Source organism: Mesocricetus auratus, unplaced genomic scaffold (genome assembly GCF_017639785.1).
Source record: "Mesocricetus auratus isolate SY011 unplaced genomic scaffold, BCM_Maur_2.0 Super-Scaffold_100001, whole genome shotgun sequence".
Lineage (NCBI taxonomy): Eukaryota > Metazoa > Chordata > Mammalia > Rodentia > Cricetidae > Mesocricetus > Mesocricetus auratus.
In genome coordinates this window covers 10,991,688-11,008,708 of record NW_024429187.1, presented here as the reverse complement: position 1 = coordinate 11,008,708, position 17,021 = coordinate 10,991,688, and the positions used below count along the sequence as shown (strand labels likewise).

General features: G+C 45.0%; 1 protein-coding gene across 6 annotated transcripts in view; it reads left to right on the top strand.

The window, feature by feature from the left end:
- Positions 1-3,074: 3,074 nt before the first annotated feature.
- The window catches only part of Abcc9 (ATP binding cassette subfamily C member 9), a 117,631-nt gene continuing 103,684 nt past the window's right edge, over positions 3,075-17,021 (top strand). The window contains exons 1-5 of one of the 6 annotated variants that reach the window (XM_040743541.1): positions 3,075-3,416; positions 3,679-3,785; positions 7,511-7,671; positions 11,498-11,639; positions 14,531-14,652. In XM_040743541.1, the coding sequence (XP_040599475.1) occupies positions 7,530-7,671; positions 11,498-11,639; positions 14,531-14,652 (406 nt within the window). In that variant the 5' untranslated portion in view covers positions 3,075-3,416; positions 3,679-3,785; positions 7,511-7,529. The remainder of the gene's footprint in view (positions 3,417-3,678; positions 3,786-7,510; positions 7,672-11,497; positions 11,640-14,530; positions 14,653-17,021) is intronic. The other 5 variants (XM_021228882.2, XM_021228884.2, XM_040743540.1 and 2 more) reach the window with 5 other exon arrangements.

The following is a 17,021-nucleotide window of genomic DNA, read 5'->3' as shown; positions in this document are numbered from 1 at the left end:
AAGCAGAAAATGGATCAGTTGAAAAGTGTAAGGAGCATAGAAACACACAACAGAATTGTCACGTGCACACAGCAAGGACAGCTCTACATGTTGGGACAGAAGAGAAGTACTGGTATAATGTATAAAATACACCAGTTCTCATCCCAAAGCCTAAGACAAAATAAATCCCAGAATAAAAAACCAAAGCGCTCATACTCAGCATAAAAGGAGGCCAGTGTTTATTATTGGAGTACAGTGCAATGGGGAGCGTGACAATAAATCTAACCCAGCATTCCTTGCGGAGAAACGTGAAGGGGCCAAGGGCGATGGCTCAGAGTAGAGTGCTTGCCTGGCATGAGCAAGGCTCTGGGTTCAAACCCCAGCACTGCCTCAGTTAAGTGTGAAGGTGCAACTTCTACATGCAGGAGGTAGAGGGAAACCGTCAGAAGTCCAAGGTCGTCCTCAGGTATGTAGAGAGTTCCAGGTCAACTTATATTGGAGACCCTGAAGAACTCAGGTTTTTTTAAAAAATGAAAACATTGGATGCTTGTCTTGTTGTAGAACACAGCTGGCAATCTGGTGCTGGTTCCCACAGCCTCCCACTTTTGATCCCATAATTACTCTTCAGAGAATGCATTTTTTTTCCAGACAGGATCTCGCTATAAAGCCCTGGCTAGCCTGGAACTCACTATATAGACCAGGCTGGTCTTTCGTAATGATCTTCCTGCCTCTGCCTCCTGAGTGCTGGGAATGAGGGTATGTACCAGCATTGTAAAAGACACAGATTATGTGTTGTTGCCAATAATAAAAACACACATAGCAAAAATAGTGTGAGAGCAGCACACTCGTTGATGCTGATTGTAGGGAAGGAATCTGATTATAAGTGTAAAGGTCGTCTACCTTTACATTAAGCCTGTGACACATGAGCCGTGGTTTGTTCCACGGAGGGAAGGAGGACTGGCGGACTTGTCCAATCATGGAGACAATGAGTGTGAGCGATAACCAGAAGCTTAGCTAGTGTCCCATGCCCTCTTGCTTGCTTCATCCTCTCCGTTTGTCTGTCTGTCTGTCTGTCTGTCTGCCATCTCTCCACCCTCCATGATATCTAGAGTTATTCACCATTTATCAACTGTCTGTCATCTTTATTACACATCTTTATCTACCCATTTTATCTGTGTATCGTCTACCTAGGTATCTGTGGATAGTTTCTTGGTGTTATTCTATATCCCAGGCTTGTTTGAAGATTTTCTCCATCAGCCTCCCATGTGTTTTGTTTCATATATATTTTCATGTGTAACTTCAAAAACAGTGATAATTCCCTTTTAAGATTTATTTTTATTTTTATGCGTGGTTGCCTGACAATATGTGTGTGCAACATTTGTGCCTTCAGAGGCCAGGAAAGGGCATCAGGTTCCCTGGAACTGGACTTACAGACAGTTGTGAATTCCCACAGAAGTTCTGGGAACCTAACAAGAGCATCAAGCACTCTTACAGTGACTCCAGCCTCAGTAACAGTAATATTAAAAAAACCTCCCCAGCTCAACTTCCTTTTGTATATTCCCATTCAGACTGTATTTGGCATTGACTACCAGTTCCCACTTCTCTCCGGACTTGGTGTCTGCACCTTCTAAACACGATCCTGAGATTTCCTATTCCTGGATCACACTCTCTTCCTCCGGGCCCAAAGGCTCACCATAGTGCAAAATTGAATGGCATTCTGTGGCTAGAAGATCAGTCCCAGGACCCTCCCAGGTGCCACTCTCTCTGGCCTTGCAGGCCCCTGGCAGTGGCACATTGCAGCCCGGAAGCTGGCCAAGGCCGCATCGACCTTCCCAGAAAGCGGCTTCGTTCTCATCTCCCCCGGGACTCACTGTGCTGTGTGGCCAGCTTGTCAACCAATTCCTGGGGGCCAGGAGGTCATGGATTTCTGAGTTCAGCTTGGAGATGAGGGCCTCTAGGGGACAGCACGCCGGACCTCATAGGCACCAGCCCGTCCGCGACTACATCCCTTATCGGACACACATTACCGCAGAGGACTCCGAACCGGCCCTTGGGAATCTCCAAGGCTTTTATTGAAGTTGGTGGGATCAAAAATCCAGTGTGGTGGTGGCACACATCTGTAATCCTAATAGTCACAGGAGCTGAATCAGGAGGATTACTGCGAGTACGAGTCCAAGCCAGGGTTTGAAACCTTCACCCCCAAAAAAAGTTTTAAAAAATTTCCGGAGGAAAAGTTATTGTAGAGTAGTTCACATGCATATTCTCTCTCTCTCATTCTCTGTCTCTGTCTCTGTCTCTCTCTGTCTCTGTCTCTCTGTCTCTCTGTCTCTCTGTCTCTGTCTCTGTCTCTGTCTCTCTCTCTCTCTCTCTCTCTCTCTCTCTCTCTCTCTCTCTCTCTCTGTGTGTGTGTGTGTGTGTGTGTGTGTGTAGCTGGCCTCTAGCCCTCTGTGTAGCTGCTCCTGGTTTTGAACTCCCTGCATCTTTTCCCCAAATGCTGGTATTCCAGAAGAGCGCCACCAAAGCCTGCCGTCACTGAACTTGTCTTAAGCAGGTTATGTTATTTCCAGAGTTAATTGCATCTGAGTTGATGAAAGCTCAAGTTCAGGACCTCAGGATCAAAGTCATGCGTTCAGGGTGATCAGGCCAGGGCAGTCGGTCTGGAGAGCAGTTAAGTCCTGGGATCACCGATCAGTCTGCCCTGCGCCTGCTCAGCGTGCCTACTTAGCCCGGTGGAGGGTTCTTCAACCTTGAATGAACCCTTCAGCTCCCAGTTCCGCTGGGGACGAAGGTGGGGGAATAAATAGCACCTCCCCCTAGGTGGTCAAAGCAAAGGCTGCCCACAAAACTGGCACCTTACGGGTTTTCATATCTGACAACCCTTCTTTTTAGGGTTCGAGAGTCGGTTTTTTGCAAGTTCCACCATCTAGTGGAGTTTGGGGGGCCGCGGCTTGCTGCGGCGTGGGGTGGGGTTGACACATCTCCGCTGCGCTCGCCCCTCGCTGAGCAACTCTGGAGCAGAAAGTGACTGGGGGAAGGGTGGTGGAGGGTCCGGGTGAGGATGGTCCTGGTTGGGGAGGATCGGGTGGAGAGGACTCCAGGTGGGGAGTATCCCCGGCTTCAGGAGAGGCTCCCGGATGGGGAGTATCCCCGGTCTCAGGAGAGGGTCCCGGGTGGGGAGGGTCCCCGGTCTCAGGCGATGCACCCTGGGCTCCTGCAGTTTCCTGCCTGGGCGCGGCGGTGTCCGCCCCAGCCTGCAGCGCTGCGCAGCGCAGAGGAGAAACGCGATAGGAGGCAGCAGCTGGCCTCCCACCACCCTAAAAATAATCCACCCGCCGGCTGCCGACCGACCCGGGAGGGAAACTTGTCGTCCCATGGAGTGCGTGAGCTCCTCGGCTTGCTACAGAACGACCACAGACCACTGGGAGGAGTCCCTGGCTGTAAGCTGTTGATTTTGATCTAGTATCTGCTCAGTAAAAGCGTTCGCTAGTTCTAGGATCCAGAGGACAGGGCCCTGGCCGGAGAAGAGAAAGTGTGGATCAAGTTTCCCGTCTGCTTTACACAACCCTGCCGGCTGGAGCCTGAACCTACTGGAAACAGGGGAAGGTGTCGCTGATAAATACATAGACTTTCTTAGCCATCCCCTGTGTCACTCACGAAGCAGCTTTCTATAGATTGAATTTGTCCCTCTTTGCTCTCTAGGAGCTGGGTGTACTGGTTTGAAAGTTACGGCTTCAGACTGTGGGCTGGCGTTTGGAAGGTAGTTGAAGTGACCGGTAGGGGGACCGAGCACAGAAGCCAAGCTCAAGGTATTTATTATTTATTAATATATTTTCTGCTTGTTTGCTCCGTGTGGCTTACAGTGTCTAAGAAGTCTTATCTGTGGAGGGAGTCCCAGCGTTGGTTTTCCTGTGTCCCAGAATGTCACAGCCCCTGAAAGGGTAAATGAACGCACAATCAATCGAGTCAGTGGTCATTTTTGCTAGGAAATTTCCTACTTGGATCTGAATAGAAGCTAGACTCCTTTGATTTGTGAGCTCTCCACAGGGAAATGTGAACGAAGTGATTGCAGCATTTGCTTTTGTAAATGACAGACATCCCGAGAGTGCCCTGGGTAACAGTGACGCTTAGGTGCCTTCAAAGGATGTGCTAAGTGCTAAGTAACTCAGGAGTGGTTGTTTCACCTGGGAGAAAGAAAGCCGGCCTGTGCATGTTGTTTCCAGATGTTTCCAGAGCCTGGGGTTGGCTGCAGCTGTCAATGGGTCACAGCTGGGTGGCTGCTTTTCACTCACTAGTAGTCTAGAAGGAGGCTGGCGAATGTAACTGGTCATCCTGATACAATTTAATATTTTAGCATGTTTCTAGAATTGGATCAGTTAGCCTTTGTTGTACTCCTGTAGAAGTATCAATGGAGTTGATAGATGAATTATTAGAGTTATGAATCAATACCACATTTTATAAATCCCAGGGGCTGTGGAACTTCACATAGGGCAAATCCAGGACTAAGCAAGCATATTGAGTTGCTGCTCTCTCTAGGAAACTAGAAGTTAGGCTATACAGAAATGTTTTCCCCTCTGTTTTCTGTTCTGCGAGCCATCCCATAGTCAAAGTTTCACTTTTGATCTTTGTTTCAAAGTTTGTCTCTTTCAATTTCCCAACCCTGACGACTATTATAAACACTTAACTATCTTTCAAAGGGATTACGTGCATGGGAAGAAAGATGTTCTGTTTTCCCTTCTGGTCCTCTTCTGGTTGCTGGGACTTCTGGGCAGAATTGAGCTTAAACAGATCCAGGGGGAGGGACACCAGAAATGGATGACAGTTTAGCTCTCAAGAGCATTAGTGTATGGCCTTCCCCAAATGCTCATAGCAGCCTGAACTCTGGAATGGAAACCGAGACACTGTTTGGAAACTTAAGGATGTATTAGATGGCTGGGGTGTAGTTTGGTTTGTAGTGTGAATGGCCAGCATCAGGAGGCTCTGGATTCGAATCCTAGGACAACACACACAGGTGTTCTACCACACACACACACACACACACACACACACACACACACACACACACACCATCTTGATTCAATATCTTTGATGGACCAAGAAACTAATATATCTGCAACGGGTTTCCTTTTCTCCCACCTTTTGGTTTGCTTCCTAGACAGCAGGGTTTAGAGAAAGGAACCAAAGGTCAAGTGGGCTGAGCAGAAGAGATGTCTAAAGGGAACATGGAGACCTGTGTAAGAAGCAGAGAAACTGGGAACCAGGGCGAGGCTCAGGAATCGCAGCAGAGGAAATAGAACCTTCTAGATTTCTCTGTGAAATGTGAACTTAAGGGCTGGGGACAGAGCATATGCTCAGTGATAGAGCATTGGCCCAGCAAGTTCAATGCCCTGGGTTTGTGTCCTGCACTGTATAAACAAACAAACAAACAAACAACAAGCAAATGACTTAAAGTTTCATTTTATCGTTTCCTTGCTTAATACAAGGAAATAATCTTAAAATCTTATTAGCTATTATTTTTAGATTGCTTTTCTGTCTTTATCAAAATATATCCACTAATACACACATGTGAATGCATATCTTCCGTTTTGTCATTCATTGAAAATTTTCAGTTCTTTCTCCCATATGAAGTTTTTTATAGTGTGTAATGATTTATCAGTTATATGGCCAAATTTTGAATTTGTTTTGAAAGTATAATTTTTTCAAAGATCTCAAGAGGAATTATCAGATGTGACTGGTTATATACAAACATTTGGACTATAATCACACAAGCTTTCCAACTAGTTACTTATGTTCATGAAATGATTTTTAAAACCTCTGAAGGAAATGTGATTTTCCTAACAATTTATCTACTATTGTCAGTATTCTCTGTGTCACATTATTCATCTTATTTTTAGGGAAAAAAATCACATGTCTGTTACTAAATTAATGACCAATGAAAAGAAAAACAAGACAGGTGCTGCTGATAAAATACTAAGTCGTGATACCATAACTTAGAATCCAATATAAATCTGCAGAGGTTAAACTCTTACACTGCTACTTGTTTTAATGTGAATAGTTAAGATCAGTTCTGTAGAAAAACGGGTGGGTGGCGATGTGGAAAGGCACAGGTGATAAATCTGACAAGTGGGTGCATGTCCCAAGTTGTCTCCTGGTTGACAAAGGACTGAACTTACCCAAAGCTCAGAACAGTTTGCTGTAAAATACCCACCACATCACTGTCTTACATGCTTGTTCTGAGGACTTCGGATAGGACATGGGCAGCCCCAAGAACTAAGAAGTTGCTTTTTAAGTAGTAGATGCCATACAAAGGGGTTCAGGTTGCTGAAAGAAGACGAGGGGTCCCAAGGTCTTACTTTGATGGGGCAGGTTCTGCAGTCTTCCCATCCTAGCAAAGAGAAAGGTCTTCTACTTCAAATCAAAGCCAGAGCACAGCCCACGCTCACACTGACACAGGGCGGAAGCTGAATCCTCGAAGTGATTGGCGCGAAGCCTCGAGCTTCCTTCCCACCCACCCCTACTCTCATTGTGCTGAGACACTGACCTCCAGCTCAGCAGCTAGACTTCATCTCAACTTGGGCAGAGCGCCTTGGATTTACGAATATTTCTAGTGGCGTTTTCATAACAGCTAGAAGTCTAAACACACTGGATATCTGTCAACTGAAGAAAAGATAAATGAAATGTGGTAGAGATGGTACCATAGAAAGTTACTCAACTTGGTGCTTAGAATACTGTCGAGGAAGTGCATAAGGCCTGGTAAGACGCTCAGTGATGAAGTCACCGGCTGCCAAGACTCATGACCTGAGTTTGAACACAAAACCCAGGTGGTGGAAGGAGAGAACTGACTCCTGCAAGTTGTCCTCTGACCCCCAAGTGCCTGCTGTAACACACACACACACACACACACACACACACACACACACACGCACGCACCACATACATACACATACACACATGCACACACACATACAAACATGCACACATGCTCACACACACCACAGACACAGACACACACACATGCACACCACACAGACACACACACACAAACACACACACACGGACCACATACATACACATACACACATGCACACACACATGCACACACGCACCCACACACACCACATGCACAAACATACACACACATACACATACATGCGCGCACACACACACACATACACACACGAGAGAGAGAGAGAGGCAGAGACAGAGAGACAGAGAGACAGAGAGAGAGGGGAGAGAGAGTAGGAAAAGAAGAGAAAATTAAAGGAGAGAAAATAGTTATTCCTTTCTTAAGGAGGGAGGATGAGAAAATGGAAACAGGTAGATTAAAGGACACTAAGTTTCTTTGGATGTGATGAACTTTTCTAAAATTAGTTTGGTGACCGCTCCACAAGTCTGTGGCTATAATAAAGCCATTGAATCATGCATGACCAAAAAGGTGTCTGACTCTCAGACCTGAGGAAGTTCCTTAACTTAAAGCCATCATTTTAGGAAAGAAAGTTTAATGCTCACTAGGATGGTGTTTTCTCCATTTCAGGCTAACCAGATCAGGAGAAATGAGTCTGTCTTTCTGTGGGAACAACATCTCCTCCTATAACATCTATCACGGTGTTCTCCAGAACCCCTGCTTTGTGGATGCCCTCAACCTGGTCCCTCACGTCTTCCTGCTGTTCATCACCTTCCCGATACTGTTCATCGGTGAGTCATCAAGTGCCCCGTGTCACAGCACCTCCCACTGCTGCCTCACTGATGGCTGACATCCTGGGTAATGCTGAGTTAAGTCTTCCACCCTGAAAGCTGACGTGTGAGTCTGTGAGGACAGTGCGATGCTGCTCTGTGTGTTTGAATTATACATACATGCTACAGAACATTCCACGTGTACGTGCCGGCAGTGCTGCGGCAGCCCTTTATAAAGGAGCGAGGAGACAATTCCGTGAGACAGAGCTAAAGCATCCATGGACTGTGTGCTTCATGCTACGAGACAGGATTGAAACGGGCAGGACAGAGCTCTCACCTCCAGTGCAGACCACAGGAGCCCATGAGCCGTATCGACTCCATTATGTCAGCCTCTTTGCAAACTCCCTGGGCATTCACCTGCCAGAGCATCTGCCTCCTGGGGGTGGAGGGAATGATCACAGTGGCACATCTGGGGCTTGAAAGAAGGAGACTGCTAGGTTGTGTCTTAGGGAGGAAAGAAGTCTTATGAAAATCATTTAGAAAGTTTATTGGGTGTGGTAGCTGGGACCTATAATTCCAGCCCCTAGGAGGCTAAGGCAGGAGGATGGTCATGAGTTCCAGACCATAATGGACTATATAGTAATGCTGACTCAGGAAACAAACAAAAAAGCCTGTAAATACACTTCATTTAGCCACTTACACATGTACACAATTATTTAGGGCAATTATATATACTTTTTTGGAGCTTCCTGCAAACAACCAAAATAGATCATTTCACTATTTTTTTTGTTTTTGTTTTTATTTTCCCTGAGAAAAGTTTCTGTTACACTCTCAGACATCTGGCGCTTGATATGCAGCCCAGTCTACCCTTATCTTACAATCCTCTTGTCTTAGTCTCCTGCGGAGGTTTTGGGCATCACAACCACAATTGGAAAAAGCAGGCTTTTTAGCTCGTACATTTTAAACCATTGCTATGTATGAAATAATTAAGATTAGTATAAGACCAAGTACCTTGACAAAAGTAAGGAGGGAAAAGAAAAGCTTCTTTGGCTATCAATTCTACATTAGAATTCATCATTGTGGGGCAGTCAGAACCATCCCTAGGAGGTGGATTTGGGCCGTATGAGAAAGGTAGCTGAGGCCAAGGCACCAAATGAGATTCTGCGTCAAGATTCTACCGTGAGTTCCCTCCTTGGCTCCCCTTGCCGATGAACTATGAAGTGTAAGAAGAGCGAAGTGCTTCCCATCCAGGGTGCTTTGGTTGCTTTTGGTCACGGTGTTTATCACGGCAACAGAGAAGCAAGCTCACACAGGTGCCATGGGTTAACATCCCGACAGAGGCCATCTGTCTTGTGGTGTACAGAGAGACCAGTATGATTCTTGGTGCATTGCTAATCAGGTTAAATAAATGTATAGACACTGAATGTTCCAGGACCAGAGAGTGGAAGCACTGCTCATATTTTATGTAGCGGTATCTGAAAGCGTTGTTATTTTAATGCAGGTCTGTAGCTAATAATTCGTAGTCTGACCTGAAGTTGGCCTGTGACGTCACCCTTTAATGGCATCACAGAGGCTGACCACTACCATATTTAAACAGAAGGACTGATGGAATGCTCACTTATGGCGTTGGCCACTTAGCTAGTGTGAAAGAAGTGTCACATCCTAGGGAAATTGTAACATCCCAGGAGAGCGACAGAGCTTGCTTGCTGGAGGGAGAGGGCAGAGCACAGGAAGGTGTGTTAGTGGGACTTACCTCCCCGTTATGAACTACATTTGGGAGCACTAAGATGTGAGTCGGCTTTCTTTTCAGAGGTTCTGCTGCAGTTCCCTTTGTCTACGCAGAATTTCTTTCTTGCAATATTTCTAGCACAGATCCTCATTCATTTTTGAAATAAGCTATACATCTGTGTAGTCAAAATCTAGAAAGAAAGAAGAGGGCAAAACATAGAGGTGGGATTTGTAGTGTCATCTTACCTTGCCAGGGAACTTGTAGTAGTGGCCACACCCTTTGGGTGTGGTCTCTGGGGTGGACCTGACCCTTATAAGGTAGAGGAGTGGTCAGCACGCACTCTCTTGGGTCTCGAAGAGCATCAGAAGGGCAAAGAAATGGGTTAATAATTAAGATAGAGCTGGCCAATAAGAAACCCTAGCCATCGGTCAACAGTTAATACTTTTTTGTTTGTTTGTTTGTTTGTTTGTTTGTTTTGAGACAGGATTTCTCTGTATTGCTTTGGAGGCTGTCCTGGAACTCACTCTGTAGACCAGGCTGGCCTCTAATTCACAGAGATCCGCCTGCCTCTGCCTCCCAAGTGCTGGGATTAAAGGCGTGCGCCGCCAATGCCGGTCTCAGTTTATAAATTATTATAAGTCTCTGTGTATTTATTTGGGCAAATCAACTGTGGGATCAGTCAGGTCAGAAACCTCTGGCTTCAATTGGTGCCCATGTGGGTTGATTCCCACTATCAGCCTGCTTGGCTGGCTGGCTGGAATTCCAGAGACAACCATGCACCAGCCTCACTGCAGTTTGGGGTCCCAGAAAAGGCATGCCTGCCACTCTTCTACCTTAAAGGGGTCATGTCCGTACCTGAGACCACACCCAAAGGGTGTGGCCATTACTGCAAATTCACTGACAAGGCAAGATGCCACTATGGGGTTTCTGTTCTGATGTACCATAAGTGATGATATTCTCTCTACCTACAGTTTGGGTAGGAAAGCCTTAAAATTTGACAAGAAGTAATTACTGTTTTTCCTTCTGTTGTGAGTTTAGGATGAACCAATGGTATTCTCAATTCTTCCCAAGGCACCTATTTTATTTTAATGTGTGTGTGTGTGTGTGTGTATGTATACATACATACATATATATACATATACACGTATATGTATATATATTTATATTTATATGCTTGCAGATGCCCATGGTGGCCAGAACATCTGCTGGACCTAATGTTATAGGCACCATTGAGCTGCCTGTCTGGAGTGCTGGGAACCAAACTCTAGTCCTCTGCAATATCAGTATGCCCTCTTAAGCACTGAACCATCGCTACAGGCCCTGACGTCAGCTTTCTTTGAGGAAAAGCGTAGTATGCTTGTGGAGCAGTGCTGGCCCAGCCAGAGATACTCATTTATTTTTTCATATGATGGGTGTGGGATTCAGGGCCAGAGAGGTAGCTCACTACATTACTGGGCAAACATAAGGAACTGAGTTTGAATTTTCAGAACCCGTGCAAAAAAGATGCTCTATTGCATGTCTATAACCTAGGCACTCCTATATCGAGATGGGAGGGGGAGACAGGAAAATCCTCAGAGGCTCACAGGTCAACAGTGACCAGTAAGAGACCTTGTCTCCAACAAGGTGGACAGCAAAGAATTCCATATGTATATCATGACACACATGTGCTCACATTCCCACACATGTAAACACACACAAATGGGCATGTGACTCAGAATTGATTCAACAAGCGGGTCCTGTATTGTATCACCAAATACGTGTTTTTGTTAGTTCCCTGAAGGTCTACAGATTCTTATTTTCCGTTGACACTGTAATTACGCATTTGTCTTGCCGGGTGAGTCAGAAGCTGTAAGTGCACGGGTTATGATCTTGCTCTTCTCAGAATTGGAGGGTCGTCTGTGAGCCATGTGGCATGTGTTCATGTGTGAGCCTCCATGGCGGTGTAAAGCTAACTTAAAGAGTTATTTTTAATGTCACGAAATAGACCAGAGTTTCCATTGCTGCGAGGCACCAGGGTTTCAGAAATTTCCCAAAAGCAGGCGACATCCGAAAATGTGAATTATACTCCTGGCTGTAAGGACCCTTTTGTTAATCACGTTTCCCCCCCTTCTCTCTCAGGATGGGGGAGTCAAAGCTCGAAGGTGCAAATCCATCACAACACGTGGCTTCACTTTCCGGGACACAACCTGAGATGGATTCTGACATTCGCTCTCCTGTTCGTCCATGTTTGCGAGATAGCAGAAGGCATTGTTTCCGACTCGTAAGTGACCGGGCAGGTCCAGTGTGTCTCTGGACGCGAGTAGACGCGTGGAGTAGCTCGGAGCACACCGCCTGGCTTGTCTGGGGGGGGGAATCAATTCATGACTTAAATTAGCTGTGATAACTGTCACCCACCCGACAGGATCACCATGCGGGTTTGTTTCTGTCTTGTGTGTGCATGTGGGATGTATGTACATCCGTGTGGGGGGGGTTGCATGTGGAAGGTGAGAGGACAACCTCTGGTGTTGGCCCTCACTCTGTGCCTGCTTGACATGTGATTCCATTGCCGCTGCAAACGCCAGGCTAGCTGGCCCTCAAGTTGTCTCTGATTCACGCTGCTCCTCAGGAACGTTCACATCCTTCCTCAGGAGCACTGACACTGCTCAGGAGAGCTCACATTGCTCCTCGGGAGCACGCACACCACGCCTGAGGAGCACTCACATCGTTCCTCTGGGAGCACTCACATTGCTCCTTGTGAGCACCCACGCCACTCCTCAGGAGCACTGGGGTTCCAGATGCCTGCTACCCTGCCTGGCTTTTTACAGGGGTTCTAAACTCAGGTTCACACTTGCACAGTAAACACTTTACCTGCTGAACTTGCTCCCTTGCCCCCTGCGGTTTACTCCATTCTCATCTCGCTACATAATTTCAGATCTTTGTGGCTTGCGCTCAGTCACGTGCTTTCATTTTCTTTTGTTCTCTTATCCAGAAAGTTCTGTCCTTTGAAACATGTAACACGTATTTTATCTTTAAAAAAGGTTTATACATATCATCTATATTGATATGAAATATCTTTGTATCTCTCTATATGTCTTGATATTAACTGAATTTAGCTCGACTAACTATGCATTTATAGTTTAACACGATCATCAACTCTCAGATGTTCTCATTTGTTTTGTAAAGAAACAGAGATAGATGAGGCAGGCCTTACAAGAACCTAAGAGCCATCGAGACAAAGACAGTGAAGTAAAGGATAAGAGGAATTTAACATCACAATTTGTATGAGTCGTATTTCTAGTGGAATTTTGTCCTTCTTATAAAAGAAACTTATGTTAGAAAATTAAATACAACGAAATTTACTTATAAGTATAAATACAGTCTTTGAAAAAATATTTCTCATGTAATAACAGACTAAACTCAAGCAGTAGGAAATGCTTAAGCCCTGGTACACCTTTCACTCAAACATTGATTTGGAGCCATGCATAGTGGCCTACACCTTTAATTCCAGCACTGGGGAAGCAGAGGCAGGCGGATCTCTGTCCCAGGAAATCCTGATCTACATATTGCGTTCCAGGATAGCTGGGGCTCTACAATGAGATCCTGTCTAAAAATAAATAGTCAGTATTAGAAGCCTCTTAAGTTTTTAAAAAAGGAAACTCAAAAACCATTTTCCTTTCCTTTCATAGGACCTCCTTTGCCACTTCCATGGTTTCCTGCTGCAATTAGCAAGGACTGGGGAGTTCTGCCATGGAGGCAACATTCCCATAACACTTCATAGTGGCTCCTTGCCATCATGTGGGCTTTTATTTCTGATAAAAGGGGGAAATCAGAGATTCTAATACATGTCCTTATTTAAAGCAATTGGAGGTTTCTTTCACCATTGACTTATTGGAAGCTTTTCAGAACTCTTTGGTATGTTTGTACAAATACATCCAAAGCTCCCTCACTTCTCTTACCCTGTCTGATAGGAGGGTAATTGTCATCTAAGCCTGCTGTCATCGCCTTGGTACATTCGCATTGGTCAACTGTAGTCTAGCTTTATTTCTATTGCCTTTATAATTCACACTGACCAACTCATGTCCAATGTCTCAACGGACCTTCTCCAAGCGCCCTGTTTCCTTCATGTCACTGTTGTTAAGATTAGACTTAGACCTTCATGGTGTCTGCCTGTCTAGTGGCCTCTCCCCCTCTGCCTCTTCCCTCCCCCACAACCCTTACAACATTTACTAACACCATCCCACCCACAGCACAAAATAAACCTGTTTAAAGTGCAAGTGTGAACAAGCTCTAACTGCTAAGCTCGTTGGGGCCCTTCAGAGAGATTCCAACCCGTTCCATGGTGTTCAAAGCCTTTCAGGATATAACCTGTCCTAAGATTTCTGGTTCGACATTAAACTATTTAGAATTTTAAACATATTGCATGGTTTCAAACTTTGGTATATTTCCATATTCTTTGCCCTGTCTACCACTTTTCAGACTGGGGCATTGATTTTATTTTATTTTATTTTTATTGGCATAAATTCTTTCCCTCCAGTACTGTGTTTCATATTGACAATTTCTCTGAATGCATTATTCCCCTGCCTGTCCATGCCTTCCCTGTGATCTTCCCCTTTCCCTCTGCTCATCTCCTCTATTACCCTAACCTCCCTTCTGCTTCCATGATGTAAAAATACACCCAAGGAAATGGTGTTGCATGTCTGTAAAGAATAGCAGGGCCCATACATGGGAGAAAACGCATTTGTCTTCCTGCCTCTTATTTTGTTTGATATGATGGTCAACCGCATTTTTCTGAATTTCAGTCTCCACTGTCAAGCTTCCTCAAACATGTTTTTCCCTATACTTGAACTATTCACTCTTTCAGCTCATAGTTTCTACTGCTTTGATCATCAAATTACCTCAGCAGATCTGCCTTGACACACAATTTGCACACCAGTGTGTGTATCCTCACTAATATACACACATACAGAATGGGGGGTGGGTGTTGCTTTGCTGTAAGCACAATTGCATCTCACAGGTGTGACCCTGTTTTACTCACGTGTTTTCTAAGCAACAACTATTGCAGTCTGGATTTTAAATGCAGCTGTGTAAGTTCTCGTGCGAAGATTGGAAACACAATGAAGAACTCTCTAGAACCCTTTGCCTTAGACACCAACATTGTTTTGCTCTCTCTAGGCGGCGGGAGTCCAGGCATCTCCACCTTTTCATGCCGGCCGTGATGGGATTTGTTGCCACTACAACGTCCATCGTGTATTATCACAATATTGAAACATCAAATTTCCCTAAATTACTTTTAGGTAAATATTCTCACAGGTTTTCCGACCCTCCTCCCCAAAAGAACCACTTGGTTTCTTCCCCACGTGACGGATAAATAAATAGTGAGGGGGAGTTGAGAGTGGGAGGCATGAAAACACTTCCTTCTGGCGTAGTCTCCCAGTAAATATGAGGTTGGGGATACGTCAAGGCATCCTAAGCCATGGCAATCCCATTTTTCCTCCACCAAATGCCCTCTGTGATGTGTCCGTGTGGGGGAGGGAGAAAGATGTGCTGACCTTGGGGACATCAAGGACTGTTCAGCTGAGCATGTGATGGTCCTGTGGACATGTCATAGGGGAGCTCCTCAATCTCAGCTGCTCTTCCCTGCACTGGGGTTGCAGTTATCCAGTTAGCCTCTCTGGCTCCATTGACCTCTGGATATCGATAATTAAGGGCTCTTAACTTCATTTTTGCCTTATGTTGACGTGATGGAACTCTTCCCAGTAGGCTGTATTCAGAGCTTCTCACATCCAGTGTCATGAAGACACAGCTGAGATGAAAGCATAGGTCACAGCCGGGCGTTGGTGGCGCACGCCTTTAATCCCAGCACTCGGGAGGCAGAGGCAGGCGGATCTCTGTGAGTTCGAGGCCAGCCTAGTCTACAGAGCAAGTTCCAGGACAGCCTCCAAAACAATACAGAGAAACCCTGTCTCGAAAAACCAAAAAAAAAAAAAAAAAAAAAAAAAAAAAAAGAAAAAAGAAAAGAAAGAAAGCATAGGTCACAGACGCCTGGTGACTTCAGGGTCCTGTGAACCTGTTGACATTATAACTACAACCAGGTTTTACTATGAATGGAAGATTAGAACTGCCCAAGGCCCACGGATTTCATGTGATTGATGGGGGAAATGTCGTTGGCTACCCACCAGGAGACTATTAGAGGAAATAGAACACACTCACTAGTGCTTTATTGTTAAGAGAGCACTGACATTCAAATACTGATCACTTAATTCTGTGTTGTCTTACAAATGACTGGGGAAAGGCCATCTTATTAACATGAAAGATTTGTCAAAACCTGGAGTATCACCAAGGCTTTCTAGTAAAACAGTGACCAGATGTAACCACAGCAAAATGGACATGTTAAGGAGTATGAAACTTAAAATTGGCAGTCAAAAAGAAAAGTTTGAAAGCATATAATTTTTACGGGACAAAACTGAAAAGCAAATGTACAATTCAGCAATATATCTAGGGACTTTAAGTCAAACTCAGGAGCACGATTATTATGTAGGTGGGAGACAGAGTGTTACTTAATGTCTAAAATGAGAGTGAAATGTCTAAAATGCAGTGAAAAAACAGGCTGCTTTCTCATTGTTTTAAGAGAAAGTCTTGATCCCGGGAAAAAAATGCTCATCTTAAAATCATGAACTTGTAATTTTGTTCCAACTCCAAATTTGTGATGAAAACTTCCAAACCTGCAGAAAATTGAGTTAGACAAAGACTCACTAACCTACTACTTAAAATTCTTCAGTTTAGGTTTTATTCTGTTTGTTTTAGTACAAAACTTCATTTTTCTATTCTCTCTCTCTCTCTCTCTCTCATACCACACACACACACACACACACACACACACACACACACACACACACACACACAGAGTCTCTAGAGTTAACTCTTCGTCTACAGTTCTTGTGAACTGAAATGTGCGCACTTGATGCCAAGAGGACTTGCGGCTGTTAGGTGTGTGGACACCATCTCCCCACCACAGTATCACCCTCAGCCATGCACAGCCTCTGCCCCTCTTAGACTGCCCTCCCCTCCCCTCCGTCTGCACAGAGAAAATATCTATCCTGATTTCCTCCACCATGCAGAGACCAACTGGCTCTCCAGTTTCACACAGATAGAATCGGACTGTCTGAACTCTTTTGAGGTAGGCGGCTTTGTCTGAGTGTGATTCCTTGAGGCTCCGTTCACAGTGCTCTTTGATCAGTGTTTTGTTCTTAGAATAAACTCTTAGATAGTTCTCCTCTGTACAAATGTGTCTTTTTCCTGTGCTATTGATCCATACCAGACTGTTTAGAGTTGGACTATCACGAGAATAAAGACCATTGTGAATAGTTTCGTGAATACATGAGTTTATTTCTTTAGGCTGAAAAGCTCAGAGAGAGATTGTTGGGCCAGAGGGCAGGCAGAAGTATATGTAAGCATATGTCAGTATCAGCAAGAAACCAACAGATGTTGCCCCAAAGTAGTTGAGTTATTTTATATTTTCACTAACAGTATGTGATGTCTTCAGGTCTATGTGGACACAGCCTTAGTGAGCTTGGTCCCTCTCATGCAGCAGTACTGATGGGTGTATACCAGTATCTTAGTGTGTACACCAGTATCTTAGCATGTACACCAGTATCTTACTGTG